The sequence below is a fragment of the Tympanuchus pallidicinctus genome, unplaced genomic scaffold, assembly GCF_026119805.1.
Source record: "Tympanuchus pallidicinctus isolate F22 unplaced genomic scaffold, pur_lepc_1.0 scaffold15, whole genome shotgun sequence".
NCBI lineage: Eukaryota > Metazoa > Chordata > Aves > Galliformes > Phasianidae > Tympanuchus > Tympanuchus pallidicinctus.
The window spans coordinates 22,627,155-22,649,353 of record NW_026294669.1 but is presented as its reverse complement, the minus strand read 5'-3'; the positions used below and the strand labels follow the sequence as shown (position 1 = coordinate 22,649,353).

Below are 22,199 nucleotides of genomic sequence, written 5' to 3'. Positions count from 1 at the left end.
TGGAGTCCATCTCTGCCATGAGCAATGTGAGCCATGATTCTTTGCTGACTGGAAGCTGGCTGCTGAACCCAACGTGCTGTCACAGCAGCCGCATCCTTCCCTGCCTCTGGCACCACTCACTCAAAACCCAGGGCCGTTTCCACCCAGAGTATATCTGTTGGATGAGAAACACAACCCACAGGCTTTGCTACTCCACTGGGATCTCCGCTGTATGTCTGTGCTCTTTTCCAAAGGGCAGAAGAAAGAGAATATTTGGCTTTAAAAATGCCTCTGAAACGACAAATGAAAAATTACGTGGAGAGTGTACAACATTAATTACTTCTCTCATGGGGACAGGATAGCATTTCTGCATCCCCATCTTTCCTTCTCTCTGCCCTAGAAATTCAGAAGATGATCTGAGGTACAAATGTTCATATTTGTAAGGAAAAAAATGACCTACATGGCATCCTCAGCAGATCATGTAAATAACAGGATGTAAACTCTCACAGAATTAGTTTACATTTGAAATATTTTCAAAATATTGTTTTAGCTGGGTATAATAGACCACCATAAGATGTGACACACAGCAAACACAGGGCTTCAATTAAACAGCTGGCAAACAGCCAGGGAGAGAGAAAGGCCCAGGCTGTCACTCGCTAGACAATATATACGGCTATTTTGGCAGCCAAAACCCAACGTGATAATTGAGCCATGACACATTAAAAAGGCACACGATTTTCAAGGAAAAAGTTCCTCAGTATTAGGCAGGGGGCATCTAGAGTGTGCTTACAGCAAAGCACTGTTTAGGATCACAAGTCAGTGGTGCAAAGCCAACCTCGTTTAACACACCTCACCACTATAAGAAGCTATTCACAACCACATGCAAAAAGCAATGAATATGTCAAGCCCACTAAGAACAGTCAGTACTAGAAACGAGGAATTTGAGGAGTGTGGCATGATCTTGAAGTTAAAAATACAGAGAAAAACACGTCAAGAAGGATTTCATGCAGTAGCACTTCTGTCCCCAGAAATTACAGTACATTCCATTTGGCTTCCAACCAAGGGAAAAGGACTGATCTATATAAGTTCTTAAATAGTTTTTAAATAAAAATATATCAGTTTTTAAATAAAAATATATAGTAACGTGAAGAGCAAATAATTCTTCATAATCATGTTTGCTGTCAATAAAAATGACTCTTTTGTATAAGACATGAAGAACCTTGTATAAGATAGCAATAGCTGTTTGGAAGACAAAGTCTAGGAGCTCTTCTACTGTTTCACCACATGTTTTATTGAATAATCTAAGGACAGGACAATGAACAAAGTACCAGATGAAAATGTGGTTCTAAGCTAGCAGCCAGTGACAGCACTCCATCACACCAACATACAGCCACCAGCTGCATTTCCTTCCCTAGTAAAGGACTTGAAATCTTATACATGGTCAACAGGCGCTCCATTCATTCACGAATCTCCCACAGATTTTACAATCTAAAATTATCTTTACGTAAAAGAGAAGCTAAATTTAGGCTCCCTAATGGGAAAATCCGTACAAAGAGTTTATTTCCTAATCTTATTCTAAACATTGCCACATTAAAGATGTATGCAAATTAAGAAATAGAACGCACATCGTCCCCTATCAAAAGCTGCCTCATATCAAGAAAACTTAAAATCTGTGAGGCACTACTCACAGAGCCACTAACCACAACAACATCACAAACAGGGTTGCACAGCTCTTCAGAGTGCTAATAGCAAGGCAGAAGAAATAAATCCAACTTTTGGAAATGCACTGAGCATCAAAAAGCAAGGAAAATACGGAGACATTAAGAAGTGATACCTAAAATTTAACTTAATTTCTCCTTGTGTCAAACCAAAATATCACGGTACTCTAAAACAAGCAGATTTCCCCTACATAAACAAGCTCCTTACCACCTCCAACATCCAGTGCACTTCATAACTGACAACCACAGCAAACTGCCATGGACATACCATGCCAAAAGGAAGAATCAGCATCAGTACTTCACGCTTAAACAGTACAACAAGAAACTGAATAATTCCATAATCATCTCTAATGGTTGTGCTGGTAACTTCATTAAGTGCCAGTAAAGGAAATGAAAAAGCTGAAATATGAGGTCAGAGCGTGTACTTTTGGCTGCTTCCTCGGGAGACACATCAAATATGTTAATTCTGTCTGGGGAGCAGCAGACTCCTGAGGGTACCTGTTATGCAGCACCAAAAAGAAAAATGAAACTATGGTATGGTTTGTCTACATCCCAAATGAAAAGGAGGATAAGGGGACAGTTGCAAGATTAAACTGATCTTGTGAAAGCAGCCAATCTTCATCTGAAAATGTCACGTTATTGCAATTGTAAGCATAACACCACACTACAACAGCTAGTTACATTAAGAAATGTTATTTTCATTTGTTGCCTCGTGTACCGCAGCAGACACATATGTGTGTTATTCTACAGCCCTGCCAAGAGATGTCCCATGGCAGCTGACACGGCCAATTCATGCTTCCTTCAGAAAAGCACTTGCACTCATACACGCAAGGGCTATCCTGGAAAAGTTGAGATGTGCTTTCTCTGACTCAAGGCCATGAAGCAGAAAGGCGGTAATTAAAAATGTAGAAACAAGAGGAAGAGAAATGAGTCCGAATGAATTAGTGTAGCTCATACACCTGCCCTTCGACCAAATATCCTTTGAAATCTCAGTAAAAAGAAAACACCTCCTCACAGTATAAATACACAGTTGATTTGTATGCATGCACACATTCACACACACACACAGAAGCTGCAGTGCCGTTCCCTGCCCACGCTGCCCTGCTGGGATGGGGAGCTGCCTGCTGCAGCCCTGCCCTTAGTTTCAGAGCAGCTCTGTGTCCCAGCACTGTCTTCACGGGGAAGAAAGCTCTGATCTGCTGGAATTTAGCTATGTGGCAAGAAAAAGATTTAAAGCTTGCACCAGAAAACATACTTTGGACAGCCAGGATCCAAGGATCTAATGAAAAAGGACCAATGCTAATGGGGAGAATGCATCAATTCAGGTTTTTAAAGGAGTTCTATAGCTGCCAGAAAAAATAAGTTTGCAAAATGCAGAAATTATACTTTTCCATGGATCTTACATTCTGCCCTTACTGTGAACAACAAGTTATGAAAAGAGCTCTCATGGAATTAAATGTCACCCCAAAAAATTATTTTCATACAAATTAAAGCAAAGTATGATGGAAAATTGTTTCAGGACAAGAAACAAACATAAATAAATAAGTTGTGTTACAGTAAGAGAACATTTGAGGACTGTGAATAAGACTGTGCCAAGCAAAGATGGAAAGATGGGAGTGACAGAGATGAACACTACAAGTAGCAGGTGGCTTATCTCCACCTATCAGGAAATCCAGGCAGCATTTCTTGTCATGATTGTGTTAACTCAGTTCAATCTTGGGCCATGAGTAGTTGGCTGTAATTGCAGAAGAAATTTTGTCTAAAAGCATGGGAAATCACAGGTGAAAGTTGCTAAGCTTTCGCTGTGTACAGCACTAGCCATAAAAGGTGTGTCCAGTGCAATGCAGAGCATGAATTTTCCCACCAAGTGGAGCAGATAGCAACATTCTGTGTGAAGTAAATCCTTTCTTTATTTATACCTCGACATGGTTTTCCGACGTTTACATTTATTCAACAAGCCAAAAAATTACTCTGACTTACTTTTCCTTTATATTTCACTTTTAGACAAACAGCAAAGCTCTGAGCACCTGGACCATAATTAAATCTATAATTCATCCAGCAGCTTGAAGACTAACACACAAACAAATTAACTCTGCCTGCCAGAAGGATTAATAATACAGGGAAGAACTTACTGCAGACTCCCAAAATAAGAACAGAAAGATTTTACAGTAAAGCTGATGTCTTTCAAACTTCACTTAGGAAGACCTTTTCCCCCAAACACCTATTTTAATGACATTGCAGATTTACACTCTAAAACTTCAGCACAATCAGAAAAATCAGCACAATCAGAAAAATCAGAGCAACTATTAACTTAGACTGAAACACACCACCAGCTAGCACAGTCGCATTGAGCCATGCTCCAAGCAGAGCATGCCACCTTAAAAGAGCTCTTCACTGGCAAGAAGAGATGTCCCAGCTTGGCTCTGCAGCACACCTGGCCTCCCCAGTAAAACATTTGCTCCTATTCAAGGTTGAAGTATTTAGGATCACTGTGGCAATATCAGACAGCACTCAAAATAGTGCAATTTTATACAATCCACAACAGCACTAGGACTGAAGAGCACAGTGGTGTATTCCTCTGCCCTATTATGCATACAGACTGAATACATTCCAGGGTTTGGCTTCTATCTAGCTGGCTCTGCCATGGCTACATGTGCTAGTAGTGCCAGGAGGACTCACAGAGCTATACACTTGGTCAGCCTACTCTGTACCTAACAGAGATTTGGCATATGGAAAGCATAAGTAGCTCTAGCACAGCATCTAAGACCCACCACTGTCCAAGCACACACCTCTAGTGACACCTACATCAAAATTACCCAGTACAGGTTCCTCCATTCTGCGATCAGTGGCCAATTTCAGAAAACAAATCAGTAGAATTACTTTCAGAAGCAACATTCACTATAATACACGGATTGCTCTCTATGTGATCCACTGTTCTTTCCTTTCCTTTCCTTTCCCTTCAAACTTCAAAAGTCCATGGATCTTTCAGAGTGAACAAGCTTGAAATGCTTCTGGACATGAACTGGTCTGGGCCAAGACCTGGAGCAGTACGGTCTCCTCTGAGGATCTGCTCTTTTTCACAGTTTTTTATGAAGCAGAAGACCAAAGTGGTATTTCCATTGGTGCATTAGTATTTTTTAAACAGCAGCCTTTCCTCTTTATATCCTGAAGCTAGCTGCTATCACTGAGGTGTGCAGGTGCTACCTACCCTGGAAAGCTTCCTGCCTGGCTGGAGGACTTGAAAGGGGAGGCCTGCAGCTTATCTCAGGCACAGGAAGAGGTCTGCTCACTGTCACTCCTGTCTGATTACTCCCATGTTGAAGAACAAAAAGAAAGTGCAGGCCATAGCTAAGTCTGACAATTCAGATCAGAGATTTTATTAACACTCTTCAAAGGTCTCAATCTGAACACAGGAGTGAAGAAACATCAGGCATTGCCAAACCTGTATGTAATGCTGCTATTCTAGTAGAATTTCAAAACCAATTTTGTCTAACTACTACGTCAGAGGACACTCTTGCTTGAGTGAAATGTAGGCAGCAGGAGTGTAGAGCACAAGCATCGCACTGCCTGTTCCTCAGATTTTAACAAGGAGAAAGCACACAGAGCAACTCAGAGGAGATACAAATGGCCAAAGGAACCCCCAGAAGATGAGGAGCCTCATTCTGCATGACACAGCCCTTCACTCAGGCTTCCTCCCCAGCAGCCCAGCCCAGAGCTCTGCACCAGGAGCAGAACTGTGCCCACAGCAGCAGGCAGCCAGGGAGCCAGGATCCTCGCACAGCCTCTGAGCTGGGTCCCAAGTCCAAAGATTTTTCTGATTGTTATATACAGCATAGGAATGTGCGAGGACAGGTGGATTTTGGCTTATGATATCATATCTAGGCTAGGAAAGATTCATCTGCCACAGTCTCCATGAAAAAAAAGAAAAAAGAAAACAAACAAACAAACAAAACCAATATACACACATAGAACAATACCTTTTTTCTTCAGCATTTTAATACCTTCATTAAGAATCTACTAAGGGCAGCTTTACAGAGTCAGGTTATGTACAGCCCCAGTGCTGCATCATGGTAGCACAGAAAAGCTCAAAGCATCCTCCAGGTGCTTCTTACAACACCAGGTCCTCTTTTCCACCTTCTTTAAAACACTGCATAGAACGCAATGTCAGACCAAATTCTGCAAATCATTGTTCATGACATTTTGAGCAACACATACAACAATCACACAAACAGCAAATGTGTAATTCATTCACAATTCCTTCTACCCAGATGAGAATTAGCGATGTCAAACTGCAGGCCTATTCTTATAGCGCTTTGTTGCTTTATAAAAAGAAAATCAGATGACAAAAAGTTTATGCAATTAATGCAATTCCCATCTCCACTTTTCCACCTCTGCCCCCATTTTCACTAATTTTTAATAAGGCACACCCACTTTTTGGGAACTTCACCCAGCATGCCCTTCATATCTAGAGGAACCATGCACTGCTCAGCCCCCAACAGTTGTTCAGTATCAACAACTTCTACCATTAGCTTGCCTTCTGGCTGATAAGAAATTATTTCATTTCTGCTATTCCCAAGACAAAAAAAAGCATAATGCTACTCTGTACTCTATATATGAAAAATAGTCAGTTGAAATACTTGGGGAAAAACAATATTCTTTCATAGTATTTGAAAAGTAATTGATCTCTCCACATATTGATCTATTTAAGGTTAGGTGCTGTATATTATCAAATGAATTACTGCACTCTTACTGTCCTGCTTTTGTAATGTCCCTTTTACTTAGCAACTCTTTTCTTATTCAAGTAACTAAAGTTGCAGTCTGTTGGCTCATGAAGTTAAGTATGCCAGCTGTGACTACAGCTTTCTGATACTTCATAGAAATAAACAAAAGCAAATCAAAATTGGAAAAGGGGCAACAAGGTTGCTATTTCAATTATTCCTAACTATGGGCATCCCAGCACTCAATGCTAGAAGAGAAAGACCTGTGGAGCTCAGCACTACATGACCATATAAAATCTATGGATCTTACTTTTCTACAAAGGATCTGCTGCAGGCAAGCAAACACATCTGCAGCCACAGGCTGCTCTGCGAACAGGTCACCACACGAAGATCACCCTCTCAGATGTGATTACTGTTTAATCATGCTTGTAGAACTTTAGTTGGTACACTATTTCCCTCTTTTGGCATAAGAAGTCTGTTTAATCAGTCAGACTATGCTTAATATGCAGGAGGTCGCATCGGGTAACTTAGATCATTTAAATTTGCTTCCATGGGAATACAGTGTTTGTTACAGCACTCATTACAAGTAGATTTTAGTCTCTTAAGAATTCTCCTTGCTTTTGCTTTATAGACTAGAAATTAGACTGAATTTTACTTCCTTCCCAAGATGCTGAAGTTCAAAACTGAACACAGAACTGTTTAGGTGGCCTTTGGTATAGTGAGTTTGGCTCCAGGGGCCCTTATGTGCCTGTTGAGAGAGGTGCTGCTACAGCTGGGATGCCACACTATAGATCCTAAGATCCCCACAGTTGGCCCAAATATACCCCAGGTTACCCGAGAAGAAGTTAGGCTGAGCACAATGTGTAACAACTGCACCACGGCATGCAGTGCCAAACCACCATCCCCACACCAGGCCTGCAGTGCACTCAGTCTAGTCTGGTGCTGAGGCCCAAGGAGGATAAAAGCCAGCTAAAGCACGAGCCCAGCCTGGGCAGGCACTGCTCAGCAGCCAACTCTTTTGTTTGTTACCAGAGGTGCGTGTGCATGGGGAGGAATCTAGCTGCCCATTGTCTGCTACAAAAGCTGCTGCTTCTCAGCAAGAACCATCATCAGCTGAACAGATCGCCTATTGCGTAGTTATAATCCATTGTAATGCCTATTTTTTTTCCCAAACTCACTCTGCACAAAACATTTACAAACTAAATGCTTCACTTAAACTGAACACAAAAAATAGCTTTCTGCTGCTAGCTCTCCCTGCAAGAGAAAAGAAAAACAAAATGTTTCTGTTTGCAGTTTGTTTTCCATTTGCCCCACGAATCTGACCTGCTGATGCTCTATTCACTTACCTGGTCTTCAGTGCTTTCTGTCTAGGACTGAAATGCAAGCACTAACCCAAGTTAACACCTAAACTGCCGGGCTGCAGCATCAAGCTCAAAGAACTACTATGGCATGAATGAGATCCCACTGCCTTCCGCAGCACCATGTGCTGCCAACCAACAAGTGTGGCAAGAGTGTGGAGCACAGCTACCTTTGCTCAAGCTATGCTAATCAAGTCAGGCCTCTTCTGCACTAAATGCACACCTTAATCTGCTTACTGATTCCCAGTCCCTCCACTGGAGCGACAGAGAAGGTTTCTGGCATGGGAAGAAACCATCTCCAAGACAATAGAGTTGTGGATCCTTGAGGCTGGCCTTTAGCTTTACTGTCTGCTCTTTGCCTTTCTTGGCTACTTTCCCAGTGTCTGCACCCTTCTGCATGCCTCAGAGAGGAACTACTGAAGTTTATAGCAGCATTAACTCATCAGCTGGAAACCTGCCAGACTGCTTACAGTTTCACTACAATCTTCTGAGCCCTGACTCCTGAGGGTGCTTAGAGACACAATCCACTGCAAATTCTTGGTCAGTTTTCTGATGCACTTGATCTATTTGTTATACATGTGCACAGATGCATTAGGGCTTGCCTAGGTACTGTTAATTGCTTAGAAGGGAAAAAAATGTCCCTTGCTCTTGTTTATCTGTGTTAGAGGTACTTATGTGCCTGTGAACAAAGCCAAAGAATCCAAGCACACAGTACAAGGCATAGCCAAAATTAAGATCTGCTGTACAACAGCACTGTTAGCTTCTCATAGGGGTAATACACCTCTGGAGAACGCACAACACGTGCCTAATTTACTTCCAGTTATCAGCAGAATGCAACAACTTTGTGCAAGGAAAGCAGGATCGGGCCAAAAATAAAAATGAAGTGAAAAAAGAAAAAAAAAACCCACAAAAAACACACACCAACGATTGTTTTTTTTTTTTAATTGACAACAGGACTAAAACCGTGTACTGCCAGTGACTGCTCAAATAATCAATGTTACTTCTCTTACTTGAAATATTTTCACTGGGTGATTATACTAAAAAACCCTCTTATTAAAATACAGTTTTTAAATAAGGGAAAAATCACTTCCCGAGGAGCCTTCCTTTAATCCTTTAATATCATTATTTGAATCTAGTAACACAGACTGCTTGGTGGAACTAGTCCTCAAGCGGTCACCTAGTCCACTTCCCGTTTCGACACAGGATCACTTATAGTCAACCAGCTCCTGACAGTAACTTGTTCTAACTTGCACTCTTAAAAAACTATGATGGTACATAACCACCGTCTCCTTACACATACTGCTGTCTTTACAGCTCAGAACTCCAAACATCTATCTTAGATCTTATGGAAATTTAATTTGCTCTCCATAACCACCTGACAAGACTTGCAGTAACTGTCATATTTTCTTGGCAGAACTTTCTTCTAAATCCAAATATTATTCTTTCTTTCCTCTAATCTGTATTCTTTCCAGTTAGCCTGTATCACTTTGCAGTGTAGCACTTAGAAGTGGATAAGGTACTCCAGCTGGCCTTTACTGGTGCTGTACTGAATGGAATGACTTTATATACCATGTCTCCAATGCTTTAATATATCCCCCTATTATGACTGCTTTTCTATTTATTTCTGTTCTCTGGCCTTGTATTGTACATCCTTGGAAGGCATACAATGCTCAGACCTGCTACACCTTTTCTGAAGAAGTACTCCTTACCCAGTCTTTTTGACCACGGACTGTGAAAGCTCACTATGCCTAGACAAAGGGCTGTTCCTTGCAATTCTCATTATTAAATTACATGCAGTAGCACATAATTTAAGGTCACTTTGAATTCAAATACGCTAGTTCTGTCCTCCAGTATGCCTATAATCTTTTTTTGTTAACTTGCAATGTAATATTTATATGCTCTAGTCCTGTACCCAGGTCAATAATGACCACATAGAATATCCCAGGTTGGAAGGGACCCATAAGGATCATTGAGTCCAACTACTGGCTCCACACAGGTCTCACAAATTTCATTTGGCCAAACACTAAGTTGAACTCACAATTCATTAAAGCACTGTATATTATATATTCAACTTTAACCATTGTAATAGTCTAACATTGAAGATCATAGAATCATTAAGGTTGGAAAAGACCACTAAGATCGCCTAGTCCAATCTTCAATCCATCGCCACCATGCCAGCTAAACCATGTCCCTCAGTGCCACATCTATACATTTTTTGGACATCTCCATCAATAACTAATTAAAAATAATAATAATAATCACGATTTACTGCAGGATGGTCTTCCACAGACCCTCCCTAAAAATTCTCCCAGCCTGAAAGTGAGCTACTGCTATCTCAGATCTCAGCAGCATTTCATCAAGGCAATCTCTCCCCTTTCCTGTTTCTGAAAGTGATGCTTACATCAGTCAAGTAAATCTTCATCTGAGTTCCTAAAAGATCCTGTTTTACAGTAAGCGCTATAAAATTAACAAGTGTTCCAACCACTGCTCTGAACTTGATAATACTACAGGGCATTCTGTGCAGGAGTACACCATAGAAAATTAATCCAAATTAACACAAGCAGGTTAGGACACATTTATCACTTGTGGTTACTGGCTCAAAGCTGCACCAATTTAAAGCCACAGCATAGTTCTTGGCTAGTTTAATGGAATGGATGCTCCTGTCCGAGGTGGCAGCTGAATATCCTTACTCCTGCCTACTTAGCCCTTAACTCAGAAACAAGCTCAAGGTGTTTTCCAAGATGCCTATACTATTTGTTTCAGAATGTTCCACATACATGCAAATCCTAGTTACATGAGGTGCAGGAAACCTCCACAGATCAATTTTACATGAAACAGTCGACCCATTTTAAATAAAAGGTTTAATATCATTTAGCTGATTATCTTCTATTTTCACTTTGTTAATTTGAGTTAAAATTAGGTATCCCAAGGCTATAAAAGTAAAGATCAAGTCAAAGAAGTGCAACTGACACACACAGACAAATAGATCTGATAGAGAAGTGATCAGTGTGCTTGGACTGGCACATACTCTGCTCATTACAAACTAAATGACAGGCTGGCAGCGGTCAGCAACGCACAGTGTGAAAACATATATATATATATATGTTTACGGCATATTTTAATTAGTTTTATGACAGAGTCTGAAAAGGGCTTTTTTCCGCTATACAAATGGATATTTGAAAAGCAGATTTGTCTTTCAGTCTAAGGACACATTGTGGTTTTTACAATTTTTATGCTGCAGTGGAAATGCTAAGTCATGGCTTGAAGCAGTGATTGAGCACCTGTTGGGAGGGCAGGGCCAACCCAGGGGAGGTCAGGTGCACTGAGTGACTGAAAGGGGTGAAGCCAGGATCCACCCCTTCCCAGAGCTCATTTAAGGGTTGGCACTGGAAGCAAGGGTATCTTGCTGGAGATCCCTATGCTCTTGAGGCCTTCTGAAGGTAAGCTGCTTCTTTCCTTTATTTCTGTACCTATGACTATTGCATTTGGGCAAGTCCTCACTTGCTGCAGCCCAGGATCTTGCTGCTCTTCTGTTATTGCTGTGCTTTTTGTTGTGTTACATGTGCTTAAAGATCTATTTAAACAGACTGGTCAGTTTTGGGCTCTTCTATTGTTTCCAGACAAAACCAGAAATAATGAGGGCTAGTCCTGTAACACCAGTGGCTAAGTGAAAAGTGTTTGAACCATTTCTACAATTCCAGAATAGACAGCCAAGATTTGTTTTCTTGTTTCTTTTGAGAGTACTACTAATGAAAACTGGTGAAAGATTTATTAGACCTTTTAACTAACATACAGATGTGTAAGAGTGTGTATGACAGAACTGTGGACACTGCTTACACAAGGGCCCAAGCTGCAAATATGATGGTATAAGAACTTCTTCCTGTGAGTGGATATGATAACTTGTACTGCAAAACCCTGTCTTAACTATTCCACTCATATTACTTGTGTGAGAAATTCACTGTATGGTGGTTTGGGGGAGGAGAAAAAGGAAAAAAACAAGCGAGGACCAAAAACCCACCCATGGTTTTGCGCTTGAATGAGGTCAAAGCTAATATGGGCTGGAAAAAACCACAAACTTGAGGCAATTTGAGTTAGTGGATCTGTCATCCACTCTCAACTGGAAAGAAAGTAATTTAAATATTCTATTCTGGAGTTGCACAATCTTCTAATAAAAGCATGTTAAATAACAGCATGCCCCAGCGAAACTTAACACTTCAGTGTTTTACCAAAATGCTTTTCTACACTTCTATCACCCCCACTCCTTAGACAGCTTGACTGACTACTAGCAAACAAGGTGACAGCCACTCTGCACATGTAAAGATAGCAGAATAAGGTTGTTACTACAAATGGGCTACAAAGCACAGACTTCTGATTGCTGTGTTACGTTATACTGCTCCTTGTAACCCTGGCCTAGACTAGATCCTTCTTGTAGGGAAGAGCGTGGAAGAAACTGCTCAGTAGAAATAACTCTAAATAAATCAAGGTTATCATTAGATAAACATACCTTTAAATTATGGTGAGCCACTGATTTATGTTCTGAGACTAACAACAAAGGAATAGAGCTGGACAATACTAGAAAACAGTACTTGAATAGCTAGAGAGCTACTTCAAACATGTTCTTGCAGGATTTCTGAACCCTCTTAATTGTGTTTTTGTAATTGCAACTGCAAAATTCTGTACAGGAAATGAAGTGTTAGAAATAATTGTGTGGGTTTGTGTTTTCAGTACCATTCTGCAAACCTCAGCTTTCTTTCCCTGTAGAATGGATTTATTATACTTGGTAGTGAACAAGTGCCAGGGCAAGAAAAGTCAGAATACAAAGTAAAATGTGGTTGTTAGAAGGCACATTATCTTGTCAGGTTTGGGTACTGTTGTGTTGGTTTTTTTTTTTGTTTTTTTTTTTAGTTTTGCTCATTCAACTTGAGCATGGGCACTTCTGCATGTATTCCTAATATACACCCACCTTAATCAACAGCTCCTTCTGTACTGAACTACTTAGTGTTCACAGTTGTAGTTTCTACTGCAGAGGTGTAAACAAGCCAAACTTGTTTTTTTTTAAATGAAATTTTAATGTTTAGCAATAGGAAGGCATTTACCCAATAAGGAATGAACAGAATAAATGAAAACTGGGGAGGTTGCCAGTGAAGAAAAAGTCAGAAGCTTGATTGAAAAAATGCCACAACAGTACATGTGAAGACTTGGGCAACATTTGTACTGCTGTATTTGACTGCTTTCAGGATATTCTTCCTCCTACTGATTTCTAAAAGGTAGCAAAATGAAGGCCTGTCTTTCTCAAAGGAGAGATGGAAACTTACTACATTTGAGAGACAAGGGAATGGATTGACTTATTCATATCCTGGTGTGTTTGACAAAATGCTTCATGTGAACAATGCCTACTCTGAAGAGAGGGAGGAAAAATCCAGCAGAGTTCATTTGAGTCATCTATTTAAGCCATTTAAGCAAATGTGGATGGTTTTTTCTTTTTCTTTTTTTTTTCCCCTGTGGGTAGCACTAGCAGATGAGCCTTCCTTCACTTGCTGACTGGAGTTGCCACCTCCAAGGCACAACTGGAGCAAACCACAGCTGTGCAGTAACATCTTCAACAGGCATGACTGTTTGCAGAGTAAACATTTGCCTACAACCTTACTGTAGATAGAAAATGTTAACGAAAAGGACAGATTCTAGCAGCTTATCTGCAGCACCTTTCTCACTAGCACATGGCTGTGGAAGGGTGCTCCATCCAGAGCAACCTCTGCACACAAAGGAGCCTGCACCACCAGCACAATCATTCACTGCTTCTCATTGCTTCAGACAGCTCAACTGAAAGAGCTTAAACTGCTACTCTGAAGAATACCTGCACTATATTGCTTTAAATACATACTGCAGTGCTTCCTCACTGATGCTGTAATAACCACAGTAAGACAGTTACAAACATCTGGATTCATGGGTCCATAACTAAACCAGAGAAAGCATCTGTCTAGGTTTTGCAGGGCATTTTTCGTTGTGTCATACACCAGATCATGGGTTCAGTTGTCAAAACTGTATGGCACAGAATTGGCCCAATGTGTAGCTGTAACAAAAGGGACAAACACAGTCCTCTGGAAGCATGAGAATCTTACACTAAAAGAAAAGCCCTACGTGTTATCTTCCCATTGTGCTTAGTGCATGTACTTTGCAGTGTTATTTTAAAATCAGGATTTTTAAAATGAGCCACTCATAAATTATCAATGTGCCTGCCAGCTGAGAAGAAGGCACAAACAGCAAAATCATCACTACTACCTTCTGTAGCACAGCTCAAAAAAATCACATTAGTATCTATTAGTGTACAAGATATGCTAATAGAGATAGTAATCTCTATTAAGAAAAATCTTCTCAGTGGCCTGATCAGGTTTAGGTTCAGATCCTCACTAGCAAGAGGACAAGACAGAGCAAGGGAGCCTTTGGGGTGATCCAAAAATCTCTCTCTCTATAAGAAATCCTATTTCCCAGCAGCATGAAGGAGAAAAGCTGCCTCTGACTGGGGCTATAAGACGTGGCTTTGTCTGGCCTTTATAGGCACTTGTTTTCAGATGTCTGATCTCTAATTTAACAAAGAAAAGTGATTAAGTCCAACTGACAGACTGGACCATAAAATGTTCCAATTCTCACACTTGCATGGGAAAGACACACTATCTTATCTCACTCCTTTCTAAACCACATGAATTAACCTGTCAGTGGATACACTCATTTCAGTATTTGCTTTCATATCCTCCAAAGTTTTCAGCAAACTGAATTTGTTGTAAAACTGAATGTAAACTACAAAGTACACTGGCATGGGTGTTACTAAGTTTTTTAGTATTGGATTGAACTTCAAAACTTTCTCATCAAGCTCAGTAACAATTAAATTTGGAGTAGAAAGGAGAAGGATCAAGGAAAGGCAATGAGATGCATCTTGTTGCTATTGTGGATTATCAGAGCAGCCAGAAGCAACTAATAGTAACTGCTCTAAATCATGGTACACATGGGCACAAGGGCTCCCTTGTCAGCCCTAAAAGCCAGGAAGCACCTGGAGGGTGGGAGCCCTGCTGTGCCCTGCAGCCTCCAAGATGCCCAGGTCAGCACAGCAGTCTCAGATCTATCCTCAGCTCTGGCATGCTGACCTCTGCTCTGAACAGTTTCTCACCATGAGCTGAGAACAGCCATTCTAGATATGTCAAACCTATTTAAGAGCATTTCTGCAGCACAGATTTAACATGCATTATGTGCAAAATCTTTTGCAGCATTTTTCTGAGAATGTACAATAGTGGGTTTTGGCATACTTCTGTACCTTGAAGCCTATAAAAGCACTTGGCCATGGTTTGAAATTGAGCTGCCTAGGAGCAATAGGGCCAAGACCTTTTTAGCTTTGCTTTATGCTATTAAAAGCACAAAAGAAATTAAATACAGCACACTGCATCAAGTAGTAGAGCTTTGAGTTAAGCCAGCAAAAGCAAGAAAAAACAGGATCGGACACCTGTGTCCTCAGCCTGCTTATGTGCCCTGGTGTTACAGCTGGACAGTAACTGACTCATTTCAAGCCCTTCTATGAGATGAGAGAAAACACGAGGTGAAAGCAGTACTTAATTTCTTTCCTGTCATCTTTAGTGGTTTAAGATCAAATCTAATTTCATTGGTTTTGATGCTCTGTCTTTCTTGGAAATCATACTGTAACACAAAAGAATATAGGATATTAATGTACATTAAAGTACACAGCTAACAGCATTAAGGTTTTTTTGGGGTGGTATCCTCCTCAAGGATGCAGTCTGTGTTGTATTTGTGAGTGGTTAAACAATGTGAGTTTTCTAATATTTCATTGCCCAATTAACCAAACAGAATCATAAAGTATACCATAGAGATAAGCAAGCAAAGAACCCTGCTTTTTTGGACACTTTTAATGTGCCTGCCATTTTGCTGCCCCAGTGCCTAAAATAGAACTTAATGTGTAGCCCAGGCCTCCTCAGCACACCCAAGAATGGGGCTCTCCTGGGGCTCAGGCATTTTTATAAAACAGCAGTTAGAAGTAATAGCTGTGAGTGTGGGAAATTTCACTGCTGAGGAAACCTACACATCTTTTGAGCAACAATCACAGCACAGCCAGTTAGTGTCATTTTTAAGCAACTAAATCAACCTCAGGCCCTTCTGGTGTTAGGGAGCAACTCACTGGCAGGTGAGAAGCAGCAGCACTTATCACAGCACAGGAGAGTGTACCCCATTAAATTAGCACATACTGCTTGCATGTGCACCATTGTAATTTTAAAAATGCTGGGTTTTCTTAGTTACTTACATAAGTGGGCAACCAGAAGGACTGTTATCTGAGAGCATCAGCTGCATGGCTGTGAACCCTGCAACTGATAAGGGACAACTCCAGGACTGGGGGAGATACAACCTGGCATGAAGAAATCTCTTTGGGAGATCTTAAGACACAAGCAGCTTGTCATTTTTAAAGTACACATGAATAGGTCCAAGTTCTGCAGGCTTTTAAATGCATTGTTGTTTTACATTTTATTTACTTTTACATATACAATAAATGTATTCAGTAACATGAGCAACATTCTGCTGCTTGTAAATCAGTGAAGTGCAGATGCCTGTTGTATCAGTTTGTTGCCTAATCTGTGCTACTGTACCTTAGACGAAAGCATGTTACAAGCAAGCCCAAGCCTTCTTCAGCTGTATTTACCTCCCTATGCCAGAAAGGCTCCTTCTGAAAAGGAACTTGCAGTGTTGTGGTAACCTTTTTGGGCAATCAAACTGCTCATCCTGAACACCCAGAACTTCTGTTAAAGATGTCAATGCCTCTTTCTAATTTTTTTTTTTTAATACTTGCAGGAGGTAAAAATACAATCATCATACTGTTGCTTTTGATTAAAGGATGAATTCCTCTACAAAAATGCCTATAGGAAATGAAGCACTGACACTGTCAAAAATAATCATTCTCCCTTGCAATCCATGGGAGAGAAGCTTGAATAATTTTAGAGACTTTAGGGGGTGGAGGTTCATAACTTTCAATGGCGTTTCTGGGTATCTGGGTACAGCTCACAAGGACTCACTGCAGTGCTCTTGTGCTAATACCAGAGGAGTATGCTTTCCCAAGTAGCTGAAGATCAGATGCTACTGGAGAGCATGAGGGGGGTGGTGGATTCTCTTTGTGAAAGCCATGCTGCAGCTTGCTGTACCTGAAACTGCTCCAGTGATGTTTTCACTGTTTATCTATAAGGCAAGGCATTAGTGTTTTATTTCCTTCAGAAACTCTCTCTCCTACCGTGCCCCATTTGGGGGGTTTAAGCCTAGAATACACGACACACATAGAACTAGATTCCAGTAACAGGATAGCTATTAAACAGTTTATGAACTAAAACCAAAGCAGACCATTTTCTCTCTGTTTACAGATCTTGCACCTGTGAAGAGGGAGAGCCATCAACCTCGCAGGCAGACATATCAGACAGCCAGAGGCAATCCACAGCACTGCTCTCAAGGTGAGACACCTTTACCACAGATTCAGTAAACACAACTCGGTAAGTCCCTGCCTCTCCAGGCCTATTAAGATAATGAGAACAACTCACATCTTACCAAATTCACAAGACCTGCGCCAATCTTTCAAACTATTCCAAATGCCCAACAGTTCTCACCCAGAACCAGAAAGCACTTCCAGCATTTTTTTTTAATGTGTCCACGGCTTACTGTTACACATGAGCTGTTAATCTGAAGAAATCTTACAGTCAGAAAGCATGCCGAGATGCATCAAATGAAACAACACTATTTATATGCTGTTTTAGTGCAAGTCTGATTGCTGGATGCTCACAGCTAATGAGAATTTTATGCATCTTTTAAACAAAAGTAAAACATGTTAAAGATTTAAGGAAATTAGCCAGCTATGTTACTATTTAACTTTCCTACAGATCAGTGTTCCAGTTACCTTTCCTTTATTTAAGATTGTATCACTCAGCGTTCCAAGCTTATAAATTCATTTCTTAAAAACCAACAGAAGTGTTTCTCAGGCTGGGAACCTCTTTGAAAACATTCTTTACCAAGGGACTGCAGCTCTGACTGACAGGCACATAAACGTGAAGGCAACACTTCTTATCTAACTGTTAAGCAACACTCTAAGAGAAAGCATATAAAAATCACATTCGGTTCTTTACTTTTGCTTCAGAACCAAGCAGTGACTCTAAACTGTCACTCAAAAGACAGTTCAACCTACATGCAAACATCACGTTGCAAGCGTCAGTGTATTTTGAAGTTCACATAATCAACGTTTCACAAAGGCAGTGACCAACTGCATAAAACAAACTACATACATTTCTCTATGTACATCAACCACTAATGACTACCCCTACAGCATGCAGACAAAATATCAAGCGTTCCCTTTGCTTGTTCAACCCGCTGCACACGATTGTTGTCTAATAGTCACCAGCTGTAAACACGAACTTTCCCATTTATTAGCCTGAGCACGTTAATCTCCTACCACTGTCCACGATTTAAGAAGCTGTTACATACCTGCAGTTAGGAGGAGGATCAAGAGTTATTTCAGCTAGCTCCTTCTGGATTCTGTTGGTGAAACGAGAACAGACACAAAGCATTTGAGATAGTCTATAGAATAAATCAGGGAATTACACTGCCCTCTACCACCATGCAGTTAAATGCAAGATTGGCTTTGCCTTCAGTAATGCTAACATGGCTGCTTCCTCTTTGTTCTCAGAGGTATAACCCAAATCCCACAGCTGAGAAACTTTGCAGCTTTTTTTCCTGCTCGATCCTGTGTATAAACAGAACACTCACAGCCGAGTTCGGTAGGAATCTCCCACAAGTACCCAGAACAGCAACTCTTTTTCATATCCGAGCACATCTTGCCGGAGAGATTTTCTTTTCAAGCTAATATGCAAATGAGCCGGGGGGAGGGGGGCCGTACAAGCACATTTGACAATGACTTTAAACCAGCGCTACAGAGCTGTGATCGAGGCTGAAGAAGCGAGCCGTGCTGTCAGCAAATGTGTTCTTTTGGCAATATTCTACCTCCTGCTTTGCAGGGTGTTTAAAAAGTAGGTTTGCAGATCTGCCTGGCTGCCTCTGACACTGGAATCATCTCTGCATCAACTTTGCTCCTCTCAACACCTTCTGCTGCCTTTCCTCCCCCAGCTTTACGAGAGCTGTATTTACATGATAAAAAGCAACATAATAACCTGAAATAATCTTTAGCTTAGATTGACATTGTAACAACCACTCCGAAGATGTTACAGTCCAGAAAAGCAACACTGAAAACTTCGTGTTAATCTTACTATTTATCCATGTCCATAGGAGGTGTAACTTTAAATGATTCAAGGCAATTTCCTCTATAAAATGTCAAAACAAAAAAACCTCCACAAGAAAACCCACGCGAGCAAGACTGCTTTTCTACGTGTACAGCAAATGTTAAAGTATGAACTAACAGTGACTGCCCTGAAAGCCCTTGCACCATTTCCATTAAGTCCAACCACACTACTGAACCACTGGAGATGTACAGAACTGGACTCGCAATGATTAACCAAAATAAAGCTAAGTGGAGAAAACTCAGTTGTGAGCCTCTACATGATGCACCTCAGGCATTTTTTAAAAAAAAAAAAAAAAAAAGAAAGAAAAAGAAAAAGCTCAAAATCTAGCAATAAATTACAAAGTCCACAGTGTTCCCAGAACTTTTCCTTCTGCAGCCAACTCCTCTTCCAAAGGGTTTCTTTAACAAACTCAAAAGTCATCAGTCACCCTGTCACATTCTGCAGTAATTCTAAGACATTGCAAAATGTATTTACTGAGTGTAAGTACAGTGCAAAATTACTAAAAACATTCCTCAAAGTTTGAGCTACTGTATTTGGGCTGGATAAGCAAAACTGAAAGCTACTGTGGCTATTGCACAGCTCCTCTTGCTATAGTGTATTTGTAAATGTTTGTAAAGAAAGGGAACTCCAGGGAAAAGCCAGAAAGTTGTGTTTCATCTCAGAAGGCAACTGGGATTGAGGGAATTAAAGTTTGCTTTATTTCACACAGCTGAACTTACAGAAAATAATTAGTACACGTCTCGAGAGCTGGACTGCCAGTAACCTTATGTGTAAATAAAAATGCAGCAGATAAAGCCTGACAAGGTTTCTTGAGATTTTGATACTTAGAGGCTACACCTGAAGAACCTTATGGTTGGAATCCACAGATCCTGTGAGAGAAGATTTGCCTGACTTTCTCCAGAAAGCACTGCAAGACAGAACTGTGACTTTAAGGTGCAGGAGGCTCTACTGCAATCATAAGGCCTGCAAAAGCCATGGGGCTTGTGTGACTTCTGTAATTAAAGAGCACTGCTTGACATCACCCTACAGCCTGCATTGAAATACACCAGGAAGATCCACCCTACACGAACAAGGGACGTAAACCTGTCTCAGCAAACCAGACACCTGAAGCTGACGCTTTCTCGCTCATTTCTACAAACATGAGAGGCACGCAGGTGCCCCCTGACCGGCCTGTGAGTTACCAAGTTCTCCAACAACTCGAAAGAAACATGGCCAGCCTGCGTATTACTGCCCCAGAGGACTTGAACTCATGAAGGTCCTTCCCAGCAGACTTGCATGCTACAGAAGTTTGTACTGTACTATTTCTTATGTGGCTTTAAAGCAATCTCTCTGCCTTTGGAAGTGCGGTGCAACACTGCGAGTCCATACACCGTGCAAAACCGCTACAGGACGCTGGATGCCACAAGTACCTTTTAGCACTAGTAGATAGCTTAGCAGTAGTTTTGCTGGAGAGTTTGGTGTTCTTCTTCTGTTGGGTGGCAGAGGGTTTCCTTTCCTCCTGCTCCTCAGGTTCAGGTGCTGGGGGATCCCTCTGGTCTGCATCTGAGCTGCCGCTGCTGGTACTGGGGCTCTCATCGTCTGACCTCTGCCTGTCACTGGACATCGTGGGGAACTTGTAGGGAAGGAGGAGAAGAGGCAGTTACTACAGCTTGCAGGTCACCCCCTCACCGTCCGGAGCTCTGAAGAATACTTTGGTTGATGACAACTCTATTTCATGGACAAACCCACCAGGATCCTCTTCTTTGTCTCATTCGCCAGGGCTGCAACTTGACAGCTACACCACAACATTCACACTTTGGAAAACACCGGCATTTCCCATTTTTAAACCCACTTGCATTTTTGTCATGCTTCAAACAATATGCCAATTGTCGGCTTGGTTCTGAGGCACAGACAGATTGAGCAGGGCACTTAAGAAACGCGCATTAATAACTTATGACACATTGTAAATAACAGACCTCCCCGGGAATGTTTTTTAAGGAGTCACCGATACCCTGTAAATATTTACACTGGAACGGAGCATTTTATTGGGTCCAAACGCCAGATCCCCCCTCAATCCCTCTCTCGGAGGAGCTCCATTGCCAATGAGACTCGGGCAGCTCTGACCGAAGCGTACACTTGCTCTGTGCATTTAAAGGGCTGGGCAGTGGGGGGGAGGGGGGAAAGAGGGAGAACGCGGGTTGTTTTTTTTAAAGGAAAACCCCCGCGGAACCCGCAGAAGATGCGTCGGGAGCAACTCGGGAAGCAGCAGCCCCACTGCCCGCCGGCAGAGCCGCATTGGGCCCCTGCAGGGCCGCCGGGGGGGAGGCAGCCCGCCGCCGCCCGCACCTTCCGCGTTGCCCTCTCGGCCTCCCCCCCCGCTCCGACATGGTGGCGGCGGGGGGAGGGGGCTGCCCGGCGGTCGGGAGCCGCTGCGGGGCCGGGGGCGGCCGCGCTTTGTGGGGAGAGCCCGGCGCGGCGCGGCAGGCGGCGGCTCGGCCGGCCCCGCTCGGCTCGGCTCGGCCCCGCTCGGCGCCGCGCGTGTGTGCACCAAGTGAGGCGTGAACTCGGCCGGCCCCGCGCCCCCGGCCGCCGGCAGGCAGCGAGCGCCGAAAACAAGAACAAAGCTCCTCGGCGGCCCCCCCGCTCCTCCCCGCCTCCCCCCACCGCGCTCGCCCAGCCGCCGCCGCCGCCGCAGCCGCCTCGCCCGCCTCTCGCTTACCTTCGCCGGCGTCCTGTCCCGCTGCTGGGTCGGAGGGGCGGGATGGCGGGGGGCCGGGCCGGGCCCGCGGCGCCCGAGGAGGGGACGGAGGCGGCCGGGGGGCTCTACGGCGGCGGCGGCGGCTCTGTGGCCGGGCGGTGTGGAACATTGAGAGCCGGAGCAGGGGGGGACGGGGGGAGGCGCGGTGCGGCCCCGCGGCCGGCGGGTGGCGCTGGCGGGCCCCGCTCTGCGGCGCGGGCTCCCGCGGCGGGCCGGGGGGCCGGGGCGGGGGGCGGCGGGCGCGCGCCGCCGGGGGCGGGGGAGAAGATGGGGGGGGGAGGGACAGACGGCCCCCGTCCGCTGCCGCTCTGCCGGCCCGCTGCCGGCGGGGCTGCCGAGAGCGGGGGAGGGGAGAGCAGAGGGGG

At 42.9% G+C, this 22,199-nt stretch overlaps 1 protein-coding gene across 3 annotated transcripts in view; it reads right to left on the bottom strand.

The window, feature by feature from the left end:
• Positions 1-21,948, bottom strand: part of UBE2E3 (ubiquitin conjugating enzyme E2 E3) — a 56,658-nt gene extending 34,710 nt beyond the window's left edge. For 2 of the 3 annotated variants that reach the window (XR_008204741.1, XM_052675565.1), the window contains exons 1-3: positions 21,796-21,946; positions 20,507-20,709; positions 18,286-18,336 (exon numbers count right to left, since the gene is read on the bottom strand). Coding sequence is in view for 2 of the 3 variants with exons in the window: in XM_052675565.1 (XP_052531525.1) it covers positions 18,286-18,336; positions 20,507-20,700 (245 nt within the window). In the remaining variant the exon portion in view is untranslated. Of the gene's footprint in view, positions 1-18,285; positions 18,337-20,506; positions 20,710-21,795 lie in introns of all 3 variants that reach the window. The other variant, XM_052675566.1, reaches the window with a different exon arrangement.
• Between the last annotated feature and the right edge of the window lie 251 nt (positions 21,949-22,199).